Source organism: Sinocyclocheilus anshuiensis, unplaced genomic scaffold (assembly GCF_001515605.1).
Source record: "Sinocyclocheilus anshuiensis isolate Anshui unplaced genomic scaffold, SAMN03320099.WGS_v1.1 scaffold983, whole genome shotgun sequence".
Lineage (NCBI taxonomy): Eukaryota > Metazoa > Chordata > Actinopteri > Cypriniformes > Cyprinidae > Sinocyclocheilus > Sinocyclocheilus anshuiensis.
In genome coordinates this window covers 1102712-1124416 of record NW_015546086.1, presented here as the reverse complement: position 1 = coordinate 1124416, position 21705 = coordinate 1102712, and the positions used below count along the sequence as shown (strand labels likewise).

The window sequence follows — 21705 nt, the reverse complement described above, 5'->3', positions numbered from 1 at the left end:
ATGGAAAGTTGGCATTACTTGCCAGCAGGGATGGGCAGTATTTCAGATACATGTATTTAAAATACGTATTTGAAATGCAAAATACTTTTTTGTATTTTAAAGCCTTCTAAATCTAATGTAATTTGCATTTAAGTACATTTTTCCACACAGTATTTTGTATTTGTATTTAAATACATTTTTCCACTCTGTATTTTGTATTTGTATTTTTAAATACATTTTCATGTACAGTATTTGTGCCCATCTCTGCTTACCAGAAATGTGGACCTTATAAAGCAGTGGACCTCATAAAGCAGTTGTCAAATATTAAAAGTTTTGCTACTTCCATAGTACCTCACTCTTTGTCAACGTTAAAACTGAAACGTTATGCTATAATTCACACTCTGCTGCTGTGAGGTATACCTATGATGAAAATTACAGGCCTCTCTCATCTTTTTAAGTGGGAGAACTTGCACAATTGGTGGCTGACTAAATACTTTTTTGCCCCACTGTAACTCGGCTTACTTTGATCTGATCATTTTGACATTGACCAGCGCTGTTAGACCGCAGAGGCAGACCAGCCTAAAGACGTCAATTTTAAATATTTTTGTCATCCTAACAAACAGAGTGCTGCGTAAAGGAGTGCAGCAGAGCACTGCAAGAATCAATTCAAGCACTGGGGTGGACAATTTGGGCATTTCTATATATTGGAGGCACTTGTCCCCCTCAATGTCTATGGTGGTTTATGTCCCTGCATTCAAATAAGACCAAGAATATGCATTTAAAAAGCAAATAGGGTCATTTTTTGATTTCATGGTGACTTTGAGGAAAGAGATTCTGTACAGTCACTCAAAAGACTACTGGAAATTGCATTACTGTAAACATGCTTTTCCTGTTTTTACATTGAGTGATTAATTAACGCCACATATATTGATAATAAAGTTTAACCCAGATCATTTGACTTCAGCATTGAAGTTAAACACCTAATCTGAGACTGAATTGCAGATTTAAAAAACAAATGCAGTGTTGCCATCTGGTGGTGTGATTTATGGTAGCACTCAGTTGCTCTGGTTTGCCTGCTGGGTGAAACATGAAAATTGCTGTGTGATTTGGATTGAATTGATCAATTGTTCTCTGTTCTTGTGTTTCCTCAGCAGTTTATGTCTCCTCGATACCCAGGTGGGCCCAGAGGTTCTCTCAGAATACCCAATCAGGTATTTTCACTCATATATTCTGCTTTCGGGATCTAAAGTTTTCATTCAGTGCATGATAATAGCTGATACTTCAATCTGGTTTGTTTTGAACAGGCTTTGGGGCCTGGGAACCAAACGCTCCTACCCAGTGGGATGGATCCTACAAGGCAGCCAGGTATTTAAAATACAAACAACTCTGTAAATATGGCAATACTTGCAATATGATAAAGTCCACACAGACACTTCTACAACTCACCACCACCTGCCCTTTGTGTGTTTCTTTATTAAATACTTTGGATAATTTTATTATTAAGTTTCCATCCAACAAAATTGACAGATATCCTCCCAAATCTATAGAAATTGTGAAAAGAAAGTGTGTAGATTCTGCAAACAGCCATAATAATACATCAAATTATGAATACATCACTCTGGTCTAAACCGCCCCGCTCCAAGCGGGACTCGAACCCTGGTCACCGGAGTAGGAGGTGAAAAAGCTAACATGGACGCTAAAAACCACAGCCTCTAGCGTCAGTAACTAGTGCTCCTCTTGAGATCAGGGGAGTGAGGTTTACCTGCACAGTTCTTACCAGCTGGCCTCAGTTACATTTGCTTGCTTTTCCCATTTGTAAGGCCATCCCAACATGAGTGGGCCCATGCAGCGGATGACCCCTCGAGGAATGGTTCCTATTGGACCACAGGTGAGTTATCCATGGATAATTAAGTAAAGTTGTATAAGCATGTTACAGTGTTCACAAACTTTACTGTGATGTGTTATTGGGTATAATTGGTGTTCCAGAACTATGGTGGTGGGATGAGACCTCCCCTAAATGCCCTAGTGGGACCCGGGATGCCTGCGATTAACATGTAATTGTATTCTTCTTTCATGTTTTCATTTTTGGGTGGACTATCCCTTTAAGTCAGAATCGCTGTTGTACTACTGTATAAATTGTATAACACTGTATATTTGTATACTGTTGTGTAAAGGGGTCCTGCAGGAGGAAGACCATGGCCAAATCCTCCAAATAACATTTCGGTTTGTTCTCAACATGGCTTGTGATAACTGATCAAAAGTCTTATATCCTAAACAATATAAATACCAGTACTTTCTCCCCGCAGATCCCTTATTCATCTGCATCTCCAGGCAGTTATTTGGTAGGTAATGTAATGGTGTCTAAGGTTTTTTTTTTTTGTCATTACCTTGTCTGAGGTAACATTGGGTAACATACTCTGGTCATTTGAATAAGCAGAATCAGTGTGTTTGCAGGGTCCCCCAGCAGGAGGTGGCCCTCCAGGTACATCCATCATGCCCAGTCCCACAGGTAACAGATCCTGGATCAGTCAGCACAATACTAACTACTTCAAATCCACTGAAGGCCTGTAGACATTTTAAGGCATCATAGGAAAACAAAGACTGCTCTGAAAAGCCTTCTAACATACAGTATGTCGATTAGATCAAATTCTAAAAAGGCAGCATCACATATTCTTCTTGAATGAGGCAAGTTTATAAATAGACTAATATTTCATTCAGTACTTTTTATCAGTATTTCGATATACTTCATATATTTAAAATATGGATAAAAAATGTAATTGAACCCAGTATCTGTGTGCTGTGCGGAGTGAGACACAATTCATTCTTTACCCATACCAAGTCATTTATTTTGACTTTAGCTAAAAATGAACAACTAATGTGTGATGTACAATATTGATTTAGAGTCAAACAACTCGAGTGACAACGTGTACAGCTTGATCAGCTCAGTCCCTCCAAATGGAAACAGACCAAATGTGAGTCTTGGCGATTTTTAAGTAAGAACATATAAAGTATATTTGTTTTTTCTTACGGTATTTTTCCTTTCAGTTTCCATTGGGTTCAGGTCCTGATGGCCCAATAGGCAGCATGGCAAGCATGGAGCCTCATCATTTGAATGGTTCATTAGGTAAGACAGATTTAACAGACAATGCCAAACATATATATTCCATCCATTTGCACATTCTCACCTTTACTACTTTTCATTGAATACTCTGAAGTCTTTTCCTTTTCCCTCCATTCAACAGCAGGATCTGGTGACATTGAAAGCCTCCCAAAGGTAGGGGACATTTCCATACCCCTTCGACAGACATTTAAACAGTGACGGCCATTTCTCTGAAATTCATTTTTGGTTTCTGTCCTTAAACTCAATTTTCACTTTCATCAGAGCTCACCAGTAAACCTCAGCATGAATAATCAGCCTGGCACACCAAGAGATGATGGAGAAATGAGTGGCAACTTCCTCAACCCATTTCAGAGTGAAAGCGTATGTATGCAGAAAGCCTTTTCTATAGGATCATTTGTGTTAAATACGGCAGCAGCTGACATTTAAACTACCTTCCTGTCTTGCAGTATTCTCCAAACATTACAATGAGCGTGTGAGAGGACAGCACAGGAGTTAAGTTTTCACCGTGTTCAGCAAAAAAAACAGAATCTTCTCCCAACCGAGATTCTCTTTGGTTTTCTATTCATTTTGTCTTTGGTGAACTATTGTGAATTTCAGTGACGTCATCCTACACCAAATCTGAATAAACTTAAGCAAGCCATGAAAAGAAGCTGAAGACACCTAGAAGAAGCCTTTTCACCATTTTTTGTCATTCCATGGTTAATATGTCCTGTCTCCTGTTTGGATTCACACAGGGCTCAATCCATTTTTGAATTCTTGAAACTTTCCACAAGTTTTTCTATGTACCTTTCTTATGTAAAAGCTTTTTTTTTTCCTGTCCTATGCAGCATAGCTAATACCAAGAAGCCCTCAGTATCCCATACAGCAGTTCCTTCAATGATTTCCTCTACTTTTAGATGCAGCATAAATCACACAATTACACCGTTATGATTGAACTGCAGAAAAAAATATTTTTGTTGTTGAGTGAACTAAACTTGATATTTCAAGGCCTTCGTTAAATGCATTATTTTCAAATTTAAACGAGGATTTGATCAGACGACGATTACTGACAAAAGCACCCTTTATCAAACACATTGTTTAGGCAAACCAAATGTTGGCTTAATTTCAGTTGTGCTTTGAAATAAGACAAATGTACAGTATATCCCTAAATGTAATGGATTAACCTGCAATTTTTAGGACTGACCTCAAGATTTCTTGTCACGTTGGATTTGTTCTTGTAAATACAGCTATCTGTGAAGAATTTGGATATGCTGATATAAAAATCATTTTCACCATTTGTAGTTGTTTTTGTGTATGTAACCTTTCTTGGGGAAAAAAAGCACAAGCCACCGTCAATTAGTCCTGCTGGTTTATGCTGGTACATTCTTGCTGGGTAGATAAGTCGACTAATATTCTTGCTAGATATGAAATTTGATCAGGTCTCTGGTTAAATGACAAACCAATATATATATATATATGTAGTATATGTTCATATAGTACATGTTCATCAAGTACTTTCACTTCAAATGTGCTAAATCCCAGCCTTAACCCATTCAGAAGTACCAGTATTTGCATAGAAACCTATAGATAGTAGCCAGAAAGAAATGCTCATTTTAAAGAAAAATGTCAAACGTACTTAGAGGCTTTTGCATCTGAACATATATATATATATATATATACAGGGCCTAAAATTAACACTTGCCAAGCGCCAAATGCGAGTAAAAATCAGCGTTGGCGAGTCCATGTAACAATGTCAGTCGCCAGTTGGCGGGTACAACTTTTACAAATTATAACAATGCAATGAAGTAAAAACAACATCGCTTCAGACAGCTCACTAGTAGCGCTTCAACGCACGAAAACACACAATTATGTCAAAATGCGCGGTTTTGGCGAGTTACATTGTAAACGGAGTCTTAAAGGGGTCATAGGATGCCCATTTTCCACAAGTTATGATTCTTTAGGGTCTTAATGATCAATCAAACTATCGTGGGAGGGGCCTGTTTTTGTGACGTCACACAGACAGGCATCTGAGCTCGGCTCGATTTGAGAAAGGGGAAAACATTTAAGGAGATTTAAAAAAAAGACACTGGGTGGCTTTTGATCATTATAGGGTGGTTGTGTACACACACTACCAACACACATTTCAGTTCAAACAACTTGTAAAAGTGCATGTAGCATCCTATAACCCCTTTAAATTAGTTATAAATGACCGTAATGAGTTGGGAGAAAATCGGATATGTGTCAGATCCGCGTCATATGCATCAGGTTTTAAAGAGACGGCACTGATTTTAAAGTGAAAACTGCTGAAGTCTGTCATTGATGTATATCAAAGAACAAAAGAAAAAGAGAAGTCCTTGGACTGTTCTAGTCGCTGATTAAATTGTATAGCTTGAATAAAGATTTATATGTATAGTTTATGCATATATAATAAAGTTTATGTGAAGATTGTTTTAAAATCACTTAAATTAAAAGTTATATGTTTCAGAGCCTATTAAATGTTAAAAATAATGGCTTTCAATTATACTGTAATGTTGAATGGCTATAATTGATAGGGAAAATTGAGGGAAAATGCACCAGCAGGACAAATTAAAAACATTGTAAATATGTTTAGTTATTGTAGTAGTAAAACTGCCTGTTTTTGCAAAAAGTTGCAAACCAGTTTCATGGCTTTTATCATGTCACCAGCCATTGGCAGGTGTGGCAAAAAGTTAGTTTTAGGCCCTGTATCTCAGTGTTCAACGCACAAAATACTGTATGTTGGTGACCAGCTATGTTGGTTGGTTAAATAAGACTTGGAGCATCGATTACAACGATTTGCATCGTTACACTCTACCGTTAAAAGGGTTGGGACCGGGAATATTTTTTAATTGTTAAAAAGTTTCTCATGCTCACCAAGGCTGCATTTATTTGATCAAAATAATGTAAAAACAGTAAGGTTGTGAAATATTTCATTTAAAATCATTTTAAAAATGTTGTGAAACTTCAGTGTCATTCTTCAGAAATCATTTTTAATTTGCCGATTGGGTGCTGGAGAAACATATCTTAGTATTACCAATGCTGAAAACAGTTGTGCTGCTTTGTATCATCGTGGAAACTGTAACACATTTTTCAGGATTCTTTGATGAATAGAAAATTCAAAATCACAGTATTTTCTTTATTTTGTAACATTATAAATGTCATTACTGTCAACTGAATGCATCCTTGCTGGATAAAAGTATCAATTTTCTGACTCCAGACTTTTGAACAGTAGTGTACTGTATATACTGTAACATCTATCTAAAGATAAAACCATAGTTAACTGGTGTAAATGTTTTAGAGAATTTTCACCAAGTAATTTCATAAAATCCAGCCAGCTGGTCCCATAAACTATCATGTAAATTACAGTAAACAGAAATAATGTAACATACAACTTCAATTTTTGTGTTTACTAAACAATAAGTATCTGATACTTAAATATGCGTTTATTGGCAAGAATATAGCTATCTGACATGGTAACAAATGAATACAAAAATAAAGCAAGAATCTATTAGCAAAGATGTTATAAAAGCATTGAAACGGTTGAAGTGCCAGAGTCATTTGGATCTTCTTGGAAATGTTATGAATAATAATAATTCAAGAGTTCCAATGAATGATAGTGTAATCAACTCCAACCATCCTAAATGAGCTGGACCTGGACTGCGTTTCTCAAAAGCATCATAAGCTAAATTAATCGCAGAGACCATTTGTGGCAATGGGATCTACTTTGGATTACAAGGCTTTTGAGAAACGCAGCCCCGATAAAGTAAACGATTTAAAGTCATTGGAAACCTGCTACAGCTGGTTTGAGAAGGTCTCTCACCCTGGCCAGCTGCAAAGCCCTCAAACCCCCTTTAAAACCAGCCTGGTTTTCAGCAGGCAGCTCATGCCAGCAGCTTCCTGTACTGGCTGCTCACGCTGCTTTTAAAAGTCTCCAGCTTGCTTGACCTGGTGGTGCTGGTGAACTGTGCGCTTCTCTCGATGCCTGACGCTCCCTGACACTTGAGAACGGCGAGAACCTGTTTTTGGCACTGAGACGACCCGAAGTAGTACATGAGGGGGTCCAGACAGCAACTGACGCTCCCGATGCACGTGGACACCAAGTACGCGGCGTAGGACGCATCATTGTGCTTGTGAGCGAGCTGCACGTAATGCGCCAACAGGATGATGTTTGTGGGCGCGAAGCATATGAGGAAAACAGCAAAGACCGTTACGGCCATAAAGACGGCCCGCGTTTTTTTCGTGCGGTTTTCCACGTTGGCCGCGCACAAAGCTTGGATGATGCGCACGTAGCAGACGGTGCTAAAAATGAGCGGGATGAAGAAGAAAAGCGAAGAGATGATGGGGAAGAAGTACAGGTAATACTCGCGGAGGTGGTGGATGTCAAGGACGTCGTGACAGGTGGTGATGCCCAGGTCAGGTAGGTGAATGGTTTGATTGGAAATCAGCAAAGGCGTCACACCGCCGATGGACAAAATCCACATGGCGGCGCACACGACGGACGCGCTTTGCGGACTGCGCCAGGTGAGCGATTCCATCGGGTAAACGACCGCCATAAAGCGGTCCACACTAATGCACATAATCAGCAGCACAGAGCAGTACATGTTGCAGTAGAAAGCAGCCGTGACGAAACGACACATGCCGGCCCCGTATATCCAGTTATTTCCGTTGTAATGGTAGGCTATCTTAAACGGGAGCAACAGGACGAACAGAAGGTCGGCGCAAGCCAGATTGATCATATAAATCGCCGCCGGTTTTTTTGGTCTCACTTTGAGCACAAACATGACCAGCGCCAGCAGATTTAGAGGAGAGCTGATGATAAACACCACAATGTATATTGTTGGGATGACAGCGGTCACCACGCGGCCTGTGAGGAAGCTGGAGGCCTCCGGGGAGATGTGATAAGTCTTTTTAGCCACATGGTGTTGGTGATCTTTCTTGAGTTTGGATACTTGATCCGGACTGGAGCCGCTGCCCTCAACTTGCACGTCCAGGTAATCAATTGGCTCATCGGTGACGGTGAGGAAGAAACCAGAAAATGTCCGAATAAAAGTTTCTGGAAAAATAAGTACAAAATTAAACTATTGAGGTGTAAAATGTTTGGTAAAAAATGGTCACATTAATCCTGATTATAATGATTTCTTATTATATATTTAAAAATACTAATACCCCCGCCAGCATACATAAATACATACATAACCAGCATAGACTGGTTTTATCTGGTCTTTCTGCCTGGCCAGGCTAGATACTTCATTTTTCGAAATATATATATATGTATATATATATATATATATATATATATATATTTCCAGAAGGAAATTAGGCTACTTATGCATGGCCTTAAAATGGCAAAGTAATCCATTGCCACTCTCGGTCACTACATGGTTTCAATAGTAATACAAATTAAAACGAATTACTGTTAAATTTGACAGTTTGTTGAATTGCTATTCATTTACTGTACCTTATTTTAACTATTTTTCATTTTACATTATTATTATACTAATATCCCTGCTGAAATGCTCAGGCTAGATGCTTTTCAAACCTGGTTTTTGATCTTTTTTTTTCAGAAGGGATTTTTATGATTAGTTGTGCATGGTCTTTGAAATGCAATTCATTAGTATAAACGCTAATAAATGCTCGTGCATAGTTTCAACATAATATTTCAACTACAGAACACTTCCGGCCAAGCAGTATTGCCTTAAGAAGTAATGGTGCACCAAATTAAATGGCGAGTTATTTACAAATGAACTAGTAGCCTATATAAGCGCTTAGTGTGAACTTAAGCAGCTGACTCGCACGTCATTTTTTAGCAGTGGATTGTAATGCTCACTTTCAAAAATACTAAGTACAAAAAGTTCACATCTACTCCGCTCACCAAAGCACTGTAAGTTACTTAAGTTCATTATATTTTACTTTGTGTCACGTGCAAAGAAAGAGGCTGTAAATGTCTTACCGTTCTTGGGCAGCGCAGCCGCAGAGCCCTCCACAACCAGCAGCCCCATCAACACCACAATCCACAACATCACGACTGAATGAAACGTGCAGCTCAAAAATGATGAAAGAGCGCAAATACTAAATAAAAGGCAAATACTTTTAACTGAATGAGGCTGAGCTCGCGCGCTATTTCAACAGCAGTCCTCAGACATCAGTGAAGTCTGGAGGGCATTCACTCTAGCGTCTGTCGACAGCATGTCAACGCCTATTCTGACACAAGGGAGACCAGGACTAGCTGATACAATTTTTAGGGTGGAGTTTTTTTTTAAGTTAACAGTATTTACAGCATATTACATTGTGTTCATTTGTTTCACCAAGTGCTATTAAAACATACAGCATGAAGGTGCAATTATTGGTTTGAGAACAGTAATCACAAAAATGTCCTAATTTGAAATCACCATAAACTTCTGCATTTATTTGATTGGGCTTTTGACTCATAATACAGGCTTTGTGTCAGATATATCCAGTTTCCCATATATATATATATATATATATATATATTTATTTGAAAAAAACACGTTTTGATGTATGATAGTTGTATTTATTTAAAATCAATAACATTAATCCATCTCAGTACAGAACACTGTCAGTTTTATTTTAACTGAAAACTTTTAGGAATGCCGTTTAATAGGTATCTTTAAAAAGATGTACATTTGAGCATGTAGAAATTAAAGGCACTAGTTCATGACAGTCTTGTGAAAAGTCTTCTCTGGTTTATCTTATTTAAAAGCCACATGGCAGTAGTGCATTATCAGTCATTAAAAGTCATCCATCTTATTGATTATTAAAACATTGCAGCATTCAATACATTACTTGCTATAAAATATATATTTCAATTACACTTGTATTTAAAAATATAATTCATTCACAATTTTAAAAAATGTCATGAACATTTGTTGTATTGATTGTGGTTTGATTAAATTTCCTTTCAAATGTAAGTCAAAAGTAAGCTATGTATGTACAGCTTGGCATGTATGATAATTCTTAGAATGGTAAGATGAGATCTCATTTTATAGTTAATTAAATACAGAAGACCTGCAAACACAGTTGCACAAATACCCTGAATGCTCAGAGAAATTTCATTTACAAACAAAAGATCTAAAAACCAAAGGCACAATCTGTTCTTTTCACACAATTAACATCTAAAATGAGACACTGATAGCTAGTTAATATTTTTCACTGAACTTATTTTCACTTTCATTTTCCATAGAACTTTTTGTTCAAAAGGAAGATCAGTAGATTGACGTTGACTTTGGCCTTGTCGAACATTTTCATAACAGCTACTCCCTCATACTGAAGCTGCAACAGGTCCTGGTAATAAAAAACACAAAAAACAAGTAAAAAACACAAAAAAAACAGGTGAAAAACAGTTCTCTATTGGTGTGTCCATAAATGCAATTCCATATAATAAAACTAATATCCTGCATGTCCAAGAGAAGAACTGTGACTACGTGGCTTGTGCCAGGCTCTGTGCACCTGGGAACTGACCTGGAAATGCAGTTGCACCTTCTCCATCTCAACTCCCATGAACTTGGCCTTTATCTCAAAGTCACCCACTTCCTCACAAGGGCAAATATCAAACATGACATTTTTTAACCTGAAATGTACAAAACACTGACTGAAGTACTGGAATAGGTGGAGCTTAATACTGTACATCTTACAGTGCAAATAACTTGAATGTTGCAAAATGACTGGTAGCACTCGGTCAAGAAGAATTATAAGCAGAACACATTTCTGACAAAATAAACAAATAAATCACTGAGCACTAAAAGATAACATTTTGAATATTCTTTTGATCTGCCTTAAGAGATAGCAAAAATAGTTGGCTAAACTCCCCTTTGGACTGCATGAGGAAGAGCAGAACATGATGGATAACTTTAGATATTAGAACATTCAGTTTAGATATTATGTATTTGATTATGGCACAGTGTTAAGTTACTCATTATGAATACACATATTAATTATCAATGGAATGAAAAGAAATGGTGCAAAGAGGAAGAACATACTGATTAGTCTGGAGGCCTTCAATCTCCAGAATGACTCCTTTCTCATGTAGTTTGGCTGCTGTGTACTTTAGAGAGGAGGCCTTGGACTTCTTACTGCCCTTCCCCTCTTCCTTTCTGTCCAGTTTAATGGACCTTCGTGAATTCCTGGTGGAGAAACAACCGTCAATGAATTATTTTAATGTCTTATAGGAAATGACAGTGGACACTTTCCAATTTCCACACCACTAGTAAGTGCCCTTCAAGCTATTGTGTATCAGGGCCCGATTGTGGCAATCTCTAATCATTAGACATCAATATATCAAATGAGAAAATTATCAAAATGCCTAAACATTAGGATAAATAGACAAACTGATATAAGTTAGTCATGAGGTTAAATTAAATAAATTAGCAATGAAATAATAATTTAATTACATTGATAAATGAACAAACGGATATTAACAGCATAAAATCAATAAGGTAATAGTTTATCTTAATCATATTAAAAATATCTGTTTTCAGTTTTAGCATTATTTTTTTTGTATTTTCTAAATTACTAAACTGAATTTTGTATTTTGAATTACTTCAATATATTACTTTATTAACTGTTTGCTGTTTTACTTATTGATTTCTTAATTAATTTATAGATATCTAAAGTGATTATTGAGAGGAACATATAGGCCCACAATCACGAGCGTGCTTGTATGAGAAATTAATTTGCATCTGCACTCACTTTCTGTTGAGGTTATCCAGACAGGTTTTGATGTATGTGTCATAGTAGTTGATCTGTTCCTGATAGAAAGCCGCCTTTGAGTTGAGCGCCGTCAGAGTCTGCTGCAACTTCACCAACTCTGCTTTCCTCCTCTGCCTGTAGCGCCGCTGGTATCGAATGTCCTGCCAAATAAAACAATTTTGTTATTACAAATACTATACTGTAAAAAAACAGTCAGACTAAAGACATGCACTAACGGAAGGTGTTTATGGTACCCTGCAGTACTAAAGGGACAGATTTAATACAGAAGCAATCATTTGAGTCAAGGATATAGCAATCATTATAACTTTTACGAATATCTACATTCGTCCAACAGACAATTATTACTTTTCAATGAGCCCCAACGTCTTTTCAGATAGTTCGTGAACCCATTAAGGCCTGACCTTGGAGATGTCATTGATGACTTCCTGGTACTTGTGTTTTAAGCTGACCAGTCCAGCCTGCTCCAGAGTTCTCAGGTTCCTGAGGATCTTTCTCTTCTTCTGCTCCAGAGGCAGCTGGCGGTCCTCCAGCATGGCCTGGCTGCTCTTCAACCCCTCTGGAGTCTGAGAGTCCTGCACCACCTGTCGCTCCACTAGCTTAGCGTGCTCTGCCTCCTACAGCACCAGAGAGAGGGTTGATCGAGGCTAATCGATTGAACTTCATCTGAATCTGTTGGAAGACTGACCTCTATTCAATCTTGATCATTAATTCAAGAGCCTACTATACCTGTGCAGCAGAGGCAGGAGTTTCTAGGATATCAGTGAGTGTTTCCCCTGGTTGAATTCTCACAACATCCACTATCAGTTTCTTTGTTCTGCAAAGTGACAGGCAAACAAAGAGAAGGATGTTCTAGTCAGGCAAATCAGAGTGTCTCATGTCGTGCGTTGTCTCATCTGGTAAGATATGGGCTGACATTGTCCAGCAGATAATGCAATGCAAGTATACTTCACGGGCATTCACAATATGCTGGTGACATAAAGGACAAAACGATGACAGAATTTTCATTTTTGGGTGAAACATCCCAACTTACAAATGTCTGAACTGAATTTGACTAATTTTGTGCTTGTCATGGCCTTGAAAACCTTTTAACCGTATGATTTTTTTTTTTCTTGAAAGAAGAGGGGAAGTCGTGGCCTAATGGTTAGAGAGTCGCACTCGTAACCCAAATGTTGCGAGTTTGAGTCTCAGGTCCGGCAGGAGTTGTAGGTGGGGGAAGTGAATGTACAGCGCTCTCTTCCACCTTCAATACCACGACTGAGGTGCCCTTGAGCAAGGCATCGAACCCCCAACTGCTCCCCGGGCGATGCAGCATAAATGGCTGCCCACTGCTCCGGGTGTGTGTTCACGGTGTGTGTGTTCACTGCTGTGTGTGTGCGCACTTAGGATGGGTTAAATGCAGAGCACTAATTCCGAGTATGGGTAACCATACTTGGCCACACGTCACGTCACTTTCACTAAAAATGTTTTGGTGTTTTTTGTCTATACAGTCAGTCAGAAAGAAAGAAAGTCAAGCAGGTTTGGAACAACATGAATTTTGTCTGGTAGTGTAAGCATACAAAAGTGTCTGTAAGGAAATGCAGACTAATTTGTGGTTTGTCTCACACTGCACATACACGAACTGGCCGGTTACAGTAATTGATGTTTATATGGTCTGTAAACAGAAGATCATACACGTCTGGGTAACTGGGGCTTCACAGATGCTGTTTTTTTCTGAGTGGAAATGGAGCGGATGTTAACATATAGACAATGAGCTGTGATGTCAGTGTTCCTGCTTCCTTCCCAAAGATACACTAGAAAGCTAGTGGTTAGCACACAAGTGCTAGGACAGTACTGTATATAGTTAAACGACAGTCCTGTGGTGATGATTTGGACTCACTGCTGGATGTAACATGTTCATAAGTTGCTTTTTGCAGGGACATGATAATTCCCTGTAAGTGTGTTAAAATATATTCTAATAACAAACCATGGTTACTAAATCTGTTAAGTCTTGCTTACAAAGGGGAAAAAAGCTCACCTTTAAACAGGGAGCAGCCTCTGATTTGCATTTGGCTACAAAAGAGTTGAAAATTGAAATCTTAAAAGCTAAACAAATCTACAAAGTAGAATTGGAGAACAAGATGGCTGCAAATAATTCTGGTTCAGCTTGGGCGAGTATGAAAATTACTCGAATAAAATGTTCCTGCTGTTTTAACTGTGTTGAATAAGATGTAGGGATTTTTTTGTTGTTGTTGTTTAATAGCTATATATTTTATATAATTTATATATAATGATACGTTCTGAGTAGGGATGCACCGATACCGATACTGGTATCGGTATCGGGCCCGATACTGAGCTCCTGTACTCGTACTCGTACTCGTACTCATTAAAATGCCCCGATACCAAACGCCGATACCACACAGCATGTGTTAAGTGCCATATTCAGACAATGAAACACCGACAACAGAACAACAGACAGGAGAATGGAGTTATTAGAGATTAAGGATGTCTACGAAGTATATGTATGCAATGAATATAATGTTAAACATTCAGTATTGACTGTATAGCTGATGCGCGCGAGCTGATAAGCAAAGCACGCTGAGTGGATTTATTTTATTACCATTTTCTAAACTATAGTGAATAAACTGTGATAATGTGAGAAATGTTGAAGGTGTCTGAATAAATTTAGGTTTGACTAACTATTTGATAAATTAAGTCAATCAACTAACATTATACATACTCTTTTGGTTTCTGTACCCAATATTTAAAATAATTTACAAATGCAATAAAATATTGGTATCGGTACTCGGTATCGGCAAGTACAAAAAAATAAAAGTATCGGTATCGGGCGAGTACTGGAAAAAGTGGTATCGGTGCATCCCTAGTTCTGAGTGGTCTTGAGCACTTGTATCATGTTATTGTTATTTTGTTGTGTTATATTATGTTTTTATATGTTTTGAAATTGTGCAAGAATGGATGTCATTATCATTTTACTGCAAAACAAATTTACCTGCGGGTATAAATGAAGTGACCTAACCTAACCTACTGGCCAGCAAATGATAGTCGACAAATGTTCCCTTTGAGTGTTACATTACGCACTGCCAGTCAAAAAAGGCTTATTTTAGAAGTGGAAAAGATAAAACTGGCCACCAAACCATTTCCTCCCATGGGTCAAGAGAGATATGAAGACAGGAAATGAGGACAATGAAGAAAAGTTGAGTGTGGGCAAAGAGATATTTATATGTGAGGACATTTTACGTATCAAGACAGTTGAAGAAGTGATGATTACTTCCTCACTTACTTCATCATCATTCCCTTCGTGTCTTTGTCATCTCCATCCAGCAGCTCAAACTTGTTGGTGAGGGTAAGGGAGATCTCTGTTTTGGCCAGCTGACTCAGTGAGTTCTCCTTGCTGAGGTCATCTGCATCCACAGCTCCTTCACCTGGGTGTCAAGTTTCACAATCATTATTGTGCCATTTGACAGCAGTTTTCTGTTCATTACTGTCCTTTTCTTTTAATCAGCTGTCAGTGAGGGCATATTTCATCTGGACTCTTTTGCCAGAGGCAACACACTTGCAAAAACTCTTCACTTCTTCTAGGTGGCCAAAACTGGTGGTGTTTGAAAGCTGTTCCATGTGAATGAATGAAATTATGTGATTGCATTTGTTATGATTTTACCAAGTAGTGACTCGACATCAGGAACTTCCCCCAGGTCCTTAAGGAGTTCATGCAGAAGATCACTGTGATCTGGAGCAATAGCTTCCTTATGTTCCAACACCAACTAGAAGAAAAAAAGAGCCAATTTAAGTATTCCAGCTACAACTAGTCTGTATAGACTACAAAACACAATAATACTCAACAACACACAATCATCGCAATATTGAAATTTAGCTTGGATCAAGTTAAATTCTTATTGCAATTCCTATTGTTATTATCTGTAAGTACTACTTTGAGATGAGGGTGACCACCACGATACATTCACAGCAAAACCCAGAAAATTCTATGAAAATATTTAAATTCTGTACATATACTGTGCATGTTAAGTCTACCTCGTGTGGTATCATTTTATAGATATATCAAAGTTATATTCCTGCAGCTCAAACATTGTGCTGGCAACACTAAGGTCATGGGTTCGATTCCTAGGCAATACATGAAAAACAATATGTGCCTTGAAGTGCAATGTAAGTCATTTTAATTAGATTTAAGGGGAATATATGGTCAACAATTTCTTCCATGTACAACTCCTAAATATTTCCTCAAATCATACAAGATGTCTCATTCAATAAAATATAAATTACAGCCATACATCTTAAAATGGGCATTACATCTGTTTGTCTATGTGCTGCATAATTAGAAACACGCAGAAATATCAGTCTGGTTTTTTCAACAGAAGGAATGTAGAGGCTTGGCTGAGAGGGGAAAATAATGGAAACTATTTATTATGTCTGCACAGGTCATGATGTCACTTCCTCACACATGGATCTGAAGTCAAACCACTCCTCACAGAAGACTCCTCTCATGACTCATAGGTGGCTAATGAAACTTAATCACAATGAGTTGCAGATCTAAACAAAGCATTTGACTTCGCATTCCAGATCACGTCCCAACAGTAAATTCCGAAAAACACACGCTTTGACAAGATGCTTCTAAACTGGATTCTCTCTTGAATATGAACAGCCCAGAAATAAGATAAAAGAAGAGGTCATCTCTTCCACTGAAGTTGGCAGGAAATGAAAATTTACCTTATCTATTTTCTAAATGCATATTATAAAGCTTACTGTGTACGATTTATCTGTGCATGTTTAATTTTTTCACCTTGTAATGTTTAATCTAAGTGTTATATCTTCCTGTGAAAATGACAGGCTTCTCTCTGGATCTCTAATCATTTAGTCCTCTTAAACCCTGTTGCTGCAAACTCATGTTCATCTGCCCCACTTTTGAGTGCAACGGCTACATCCACTTAAAAACAGATGGATTGAATCAAGTCCCCGCCCTACTTTTTTTTTTCTTTCTTTTTCCACAATCCCTTCCACTCAGATGTTTGTCACAATAAGAAAAGATCTGTTGCTATGTCTGTTTTATCACAACTTTAAAAAAGTAAGAGATTTGTACTGAATTCTCAGTTGTATGTCTTACAGAGTGTGTGTTGATAATCTCGTCAATAGAGATGTAGATGACAGGTTTGCTGAGTGTCACCATGTCAGAGTACTCGTCCACGTTAAAATTCTCCTCCGGAGCTAGAACGTCACAAGCTGCCTGGAAGAAGCCCCTGAAAATCAAAAAACAAAAGTTATAAGGTTAGGATACAGGATACAATGTGATGGCCACACTCATTCATCATAGACTAGCATTTAAAAACTGGATCCTGCTCCATATACTGAATATTTGAATATTTTTTTTTTGGGATGATCTTTTTTGATACCTGAGTACACAAATGCTTGGACATTGCTACTGATCCTGAAGACCTTGCTTAGCTTAGGTGTGTTTATTTGGGGTAGCTAAACTTTGCAGGACACTGGCCCTCCAGGAGCAGGACTGAGAGCCCTTACATTAGCTCTTTACATTCATTGCATGTGATTTTATCATGGAACTGTTCAGTCTATTATTGATTTTTATTTCCACTTCACTTTTATCCAAAGAGACGGAACTATTTGCACTGTATTTATCAATGGGACAATATTCATACAATACTAATAGGCTACCTAGAAATAATCTGTCAGCATACTGTAACTCGCATTAAAGGGGTCACTTGCAAGTCGCAGCAGCACGAATTATGTGCCCAGCAAAATCTGATTAAAATATTATGCGTAATTAACAGTGAGTGGTGGTTTCAGACATTATAGTGCCGCACTCGTACTGACTCTTATTCTGCCTGAAAGAATGAAAAGGCCGTACTGAAGGCGGAGCGATTCGACCAATCAGATGAAAGGAGCGTTTCAGCGCCGCCCACACGTGCGAATGAAATATCGAAGCCATAACCCGATTTTTAAACCCCAGACGAAAAATGAGAAATCGAGCCAAAATCTCATTTTCCGTTTGTTAAACTAAACGGAAAAACGAATAAACGAGCCGTTTTTCCATTTCTCGTTATTGCACTCCAAATAGGAGATGAAATGAGCAAAACGTACACGGACCTATAACCAAGCCCAGATTAAATCTGTCGATTTCTTTGTGATTTTTGGGGAAAATCTGTGGAGTTCTTCAAAATCAATATAAAAATGGTCAAATGTGTAGCCCGAAAACAACATGGAATTAGGCATATACAAACACGTAGAAGACATGGGAGTGAGAAATTTTGTGAGTATCAACAAATTTCAAGAAATCTGTTGAGCCTTCTACCGAGTTTTGTGCAACCAACAAAATAAAAAACAAGATCAAAACAAATGTATAATGCCAAGTCGGCTTGAATGAGAAGGTCACATGCTAAACTGCAATAATCCAGCTCAAGACTAAACTTCCAGGTCTATCACAGACGTGTCATCAGGCAGAGTTGCTGAGAATCTGAGGAAAAGAAAGCAGCAGGGAGTTTCCAGTAAGCATGACTCACCAGCATGGGAATGAGGGGCTTTGGGCAAAAGGTCATTTAGTGCTTCCAGCCTCCTCACACACACACACACACACACACTAATGTGTCTGAAGTGGCAACACGTGTCCCTCCTCTGCTGATGCCTTACTTTCAGACAAAAACACTTCCTCACCTTTCACCTCCATTTCCATATATCCTCAGGCTGTCCTGAACCTCAGATCTGTGATTGTTTAAAACCTTTTGTTCTACTCATCAGTTTCTAGATAAAATATGAATGTTTAAAAAAATTGGTAATAGTTTAAGAGAAGAATTATTATAGAGAGAGTTGCATCTTCTGTTTCAAGGAAACAGGCCAGAAAGACTTGGGAAAAGGCTAAATAAGTTTATAGTGCTTTGGCTACAGTAGGTAGTTCCCGATGTGGATAAGCAACCATGCATTTCACTTCTGCATGTTGCATCACTGTGAGAGATGCAATAAACACTTAGCTCCATAGCTTTTGCCGGCTCTGAGACACTTGCTTGGTATTGCTCCTTTTTATGAAACGGGAGCTTAAAATAAAGGCCTGATTATTTCAGGACCTTGCCACAAATCCATTGTATTTGAATTTCTATGTTGCCTATGCTATATTTTCACACTTAAAACCATGATTTGGTATTCCTCTTGTACCACTGTCCTCTTTTGAGCAATAAAATAAGTCTCCTGAGTGACAGTTCTTTCCTAAGTGGTTCCATTGTTGTCAGCATTAAGTCTTAGAATTATTAAATCGGCTATGTAACACTTTTAGTTGTCAAGAAATTATTTCTCTTTAAATGTTTTGGTTCAACATACTCACCGGTTGATCAAAAATTGCCTTTAACTTTATTTACTTTTTTTCTGTAACTTTCAGGAGGTTGTACTCATTTTTGCAATGCAACATTACATCACTTTGATAAGAAAATATTTTCCTGAATAATTTTGACATGCTTTATTTGGTCATTAAACAAGCAGACTTGATGGAACATTATATCTACAAATAACCTAATATGTCTTCTAAGTGAAGATTAAATTCTGAATTTAAGTTTCAGAGGGGTTGCACTCATTTATGCTGAGAACTGTATATAAATATGAAGAAAATATCCAAATATCAAAACAGTTCTTGCTCAAGTTGACAGATTTTGGCCGGTAGGTGTGTAAGTACTTTGCATAATGTCGAAACAACCCTTCTGACTTTCATTTTATGGACAAAAAACACTGATACATTGTTCAATATATCTTCTTGTTGTTCCACAGAAAAAGGATTGAAAAAACATGAGGGTGAGTCAACTATTATTGTGAGTGAACACAAATATTACTATTTGTGAGTGAATCAACTATTTTTGATTCTTCACAGCAAGAATAGTGTTTATTGTTTGTGACCCTGGACAAACAAGGGTTTGTTTGTCTCACTGATTAAGTGCTCTGTTCTCCTCACCTGAACCTTTGGTAGGTCTGGGAGATGTAGCTGTTCATAGGGGTGAGGTGGTCGCTCTCATCCTCAAACAGCTTGTTGGCGGCAGCATGCTGTAGCATCTTGGCCACTGATGCCAGGTTCCTCCTCTGCTCTGAATGCACCTGTCCTCCGGCCGTCATGTCAATGATGTCAAAGCCATCTGGAGCCACAATGGCAGGATTCATGTAACGGTAATAGAGCAGAGTTCCAACAATCTGTGGGAAGAAGATGGCACCATTCACTTTTTTCATAATTTTCTGGGTTCTTGAGATGTTGAATCTTTAAGCAGTTGTGGTTAGGTGTGTCAAGCAATTACAGCCACATTTCAAGTATGAAAAGAGCTTTGCAGACAGGCCAAGTGAATACTTGTTTTAGAAGAAACATCTGTATGGATACAGGAGTACCACTAAAATTTTTAACATCTGACCTTTAATAATTCATCCTCTGTGGCATCAGGGAATTTCTCATGAAGTGTGTCCTTTAGAACTTTAGCAATATATCTCATGCCGTAACTGCATGCAAAAGAAAACATATGCAAAATAAAAATCACAGATCAGCAGCAGAAAAAAAATCTAGCCATGCCTTAAAGGGGTCATAGGATGCCCATTTTCCACAAGTTGATATGATTCTGCAAAGATTCGTTAAAAAACCTTACACTCACTTCTTCTGTAGGTGGAGCTGAATCACGAACATAGATGCATTTATGTAGATCGGGGGCGCATTCCCTTCAAAAACAAACATAATCCACTGCGTCTTCAGCGGCTCAGATGTCGGGAGTAAACGATGACTGCTATGTTCATTATTACATCCAACAACATAAGACCTCAATCTCTTAGGAGTCATTCTTGTCTACAACTGCTCCAGCGGTGAAACAATGGCGGACTGATGACAGTCACTCAGGGCGGAGCTAAGGTAAGACACCAGTCCAACACACATTTCAGTTCAAACAACTTGTAAAAGTGCATGTAGCATTATATGACCCCTTTAAAATAATGAGATGACTGTAATGCATGAGCAAAATATCACACAATGCTATGTATTGAAAATGTATCTTGTTTTGGACTGACTCCATATTTTCAACTACTGTGCTGCCCCCTGGTGCACAATGACACTGTTATATTGTATAAAGGACTCCTTCATAATACAAGAGGCATATCTGACAAACATAACAAGCGATATGAAAATGAACTGCATGAATCAGAACTTAAAATCTGCTTGAAAGGCTGGGATGGTCTTTATTCTTACGGGATGGTGTCCAGCGATGACATGATTGAGCTGAGCACTTTGTCTGTGACGGTCCGGAGCACCTGATTGGAGGATTCCATTTTAGCCCGCACTTCCTCGTGTGACAGAGCCTGCTCTGGTGTGACCTCATACGGCAGCTTGCTAGAAATAAAGTTAAACAACAGTAGTAAAAATAAATAAATAAAAAAGTCAAGTAAAAAACTAAAGATTGAAAGATGAGGTCGGTATAAGATATATCATTTTTTAATGTATTTGGAAGAAGCCTTTTATGCTCACCAAAGTTGAATTTATTTGATTAAACATACAGTAAAAAAAGTAATATTGTAAAATATCATTACTATTTAAAATAACTGTTTTATATTTTAATATCTTTTGAAATGTAATTTATTATTTTGATGGCAAAGCTGAATTTTCAGCGGCCATTACTCCAGTCTTCAGTGTCACATGATCCTTCAGAAATCAATCTAAAATGCTGACTTGCTGCTCATATTTCTTATTATCAATGTTTAAAACAGTTGTTGTGATATTTTTGTGGAAGCCATGAAACAGTTTTTTCAGGATTCTTTTCAGGATCAATTTAATCCATATTTACTGATTAAAAGCATTAATTTCTTTCAGAAATATCATACTGCCCCCTAAACGTTTGAACAACAGTGTGTATATA

General features: G+C 37.9%; 3 protein-coding genes across 4 annotated transcripts in view; 1 reads left to right on the top strand and 2 right to left on the bottom strand.

Moving 5' to 3' along the window:
• Positions 1 to 4366, top strand: part of LOC107700062 (single-stranded DNA-binding protein 2-like) — a 30706-nt gene extending 26340 nt beyond the window's left edge. Inside the window, exons 6-17 of one of the 2 annotated variants that reach the window (XM_016501572.1) lie at positions 1134 to 1190; positions 1284 to 1344; positions 1800 to 1867; positions 1966 to 2033; positions 2154 to 2202; positions 2286 to 2321; positions 2434 to 2488; positions 2881 to 2951; positions 3025 to 3103; positions 3222 to 3253; positions 3362 to 3460; positions 3547 to 4366. In XM_016501572.1, the coding sequence (XP_016357058.1) occupies positions 1134 to 1190; positions 1284 to 1344; positions 1800 to 1867; positions 1966 to 2033; positions 2154 to 2202; positions 2286 to 2321; positions 2434 to 2488; positions 2881 to 2951; positions 3025 to 3103; positions 3222 to 3253; positions 3362 to 3460; positions 3547 to 3576 (705 nt within the window). In that variant the 3' untranslated portion in view covers positions 3577 to 4366. Of the gene's footprint in view, positions 1 to 1130; positions 1191 to 1283; positions 1345 to 1799; positions 1868 to 1965; positions 2034 to 2153; positions 2203 to 2285; positions 2322 to 2433; positions 2489 to 2880; positions 2952 to 3024; positions 3104 to 3221; positions 3254 to 3361; positions 3461 to 3546 lie in introns of both variants that reach the window. The other variant, XM_016501571.1, reaches the window with a different exon arrangement.
• Positions 4367 to 6553: 2187 nt separating this feature from the next.
• On the bottom strand, positions 6554 to 9230 carry LOC107700086 (proteinase-activated receptor 1-like). The gene is made up of 2 exons (XM_016501610.1): positions 9048 to 9230; positions 6554 to 8150 (listed from the first exon to the last, which is right to left on the bottom strand). Exons 1-2 carry the CDS (start codon positions 9115 to 9117, stop codon positions 6979 to 6981), a joined length of 1242 nt encoding a protein of 413 aa, XP_016357096.1. The 5' UTR covers positions 9118 to 9230; the 3' UTR covers positions 6554 to 6978.
• Positions 9231 to 9622: 392 nt separating this feature from the next.
• The window catches only part of LOC107700055 (ras GTPase-activating-like protein IQGAP1), a 65742-nt gene continuing 53659 nt past the window's right edge, over positions 9623 to 21705 (bottom strand). Inside the window, exons 28-39 of the mRNA XM_016501564.1 lie at positions 21042 to 21182; positions 20224 to 20308; positions 19779 to 20011; positions 16938 to 17070; positions 15480 to 15582; positions 15102 to 15243; positions 12551 to 12638; positions 12226 to 12438; positions 11804 to 11964; positions 11095 to 11238; positions 10577 to 10685; positions 9623 to 10399 (exon numbers count right to left, since the gene is read on the bottom strand). Coding sequence (XP_016357050.1) covers positions 10286 to 10399; positions 10577 to 10685; positions 11095 to 11238; positions 11804 to 11964; positions 12226 to 12438; positions 12551 to 12638; positions 15102 to 15243; positions 15480 to 15582; positions 16938 to 17070; positions 19779 to 20011; positions 20224 to 20308; positions 21042 to 21182 — 1666 coding nt within the window. The 3' untranslated portion in view covers positions 9623 to 10285. The remainder of the gene's footprint in view (positions 10400 to 10576; positions 10686 to 11094; positions 11239 to 11803; positions 11965 to 12225; positions 12439 to 12550; positions 12639 to 15101; positions 15244 to 15479; positions 15583 to 16937; positions 17071 to 19778; positions 20012 to 20223; positions 20309 to 21041; positions 21183 to 21705) is intronic.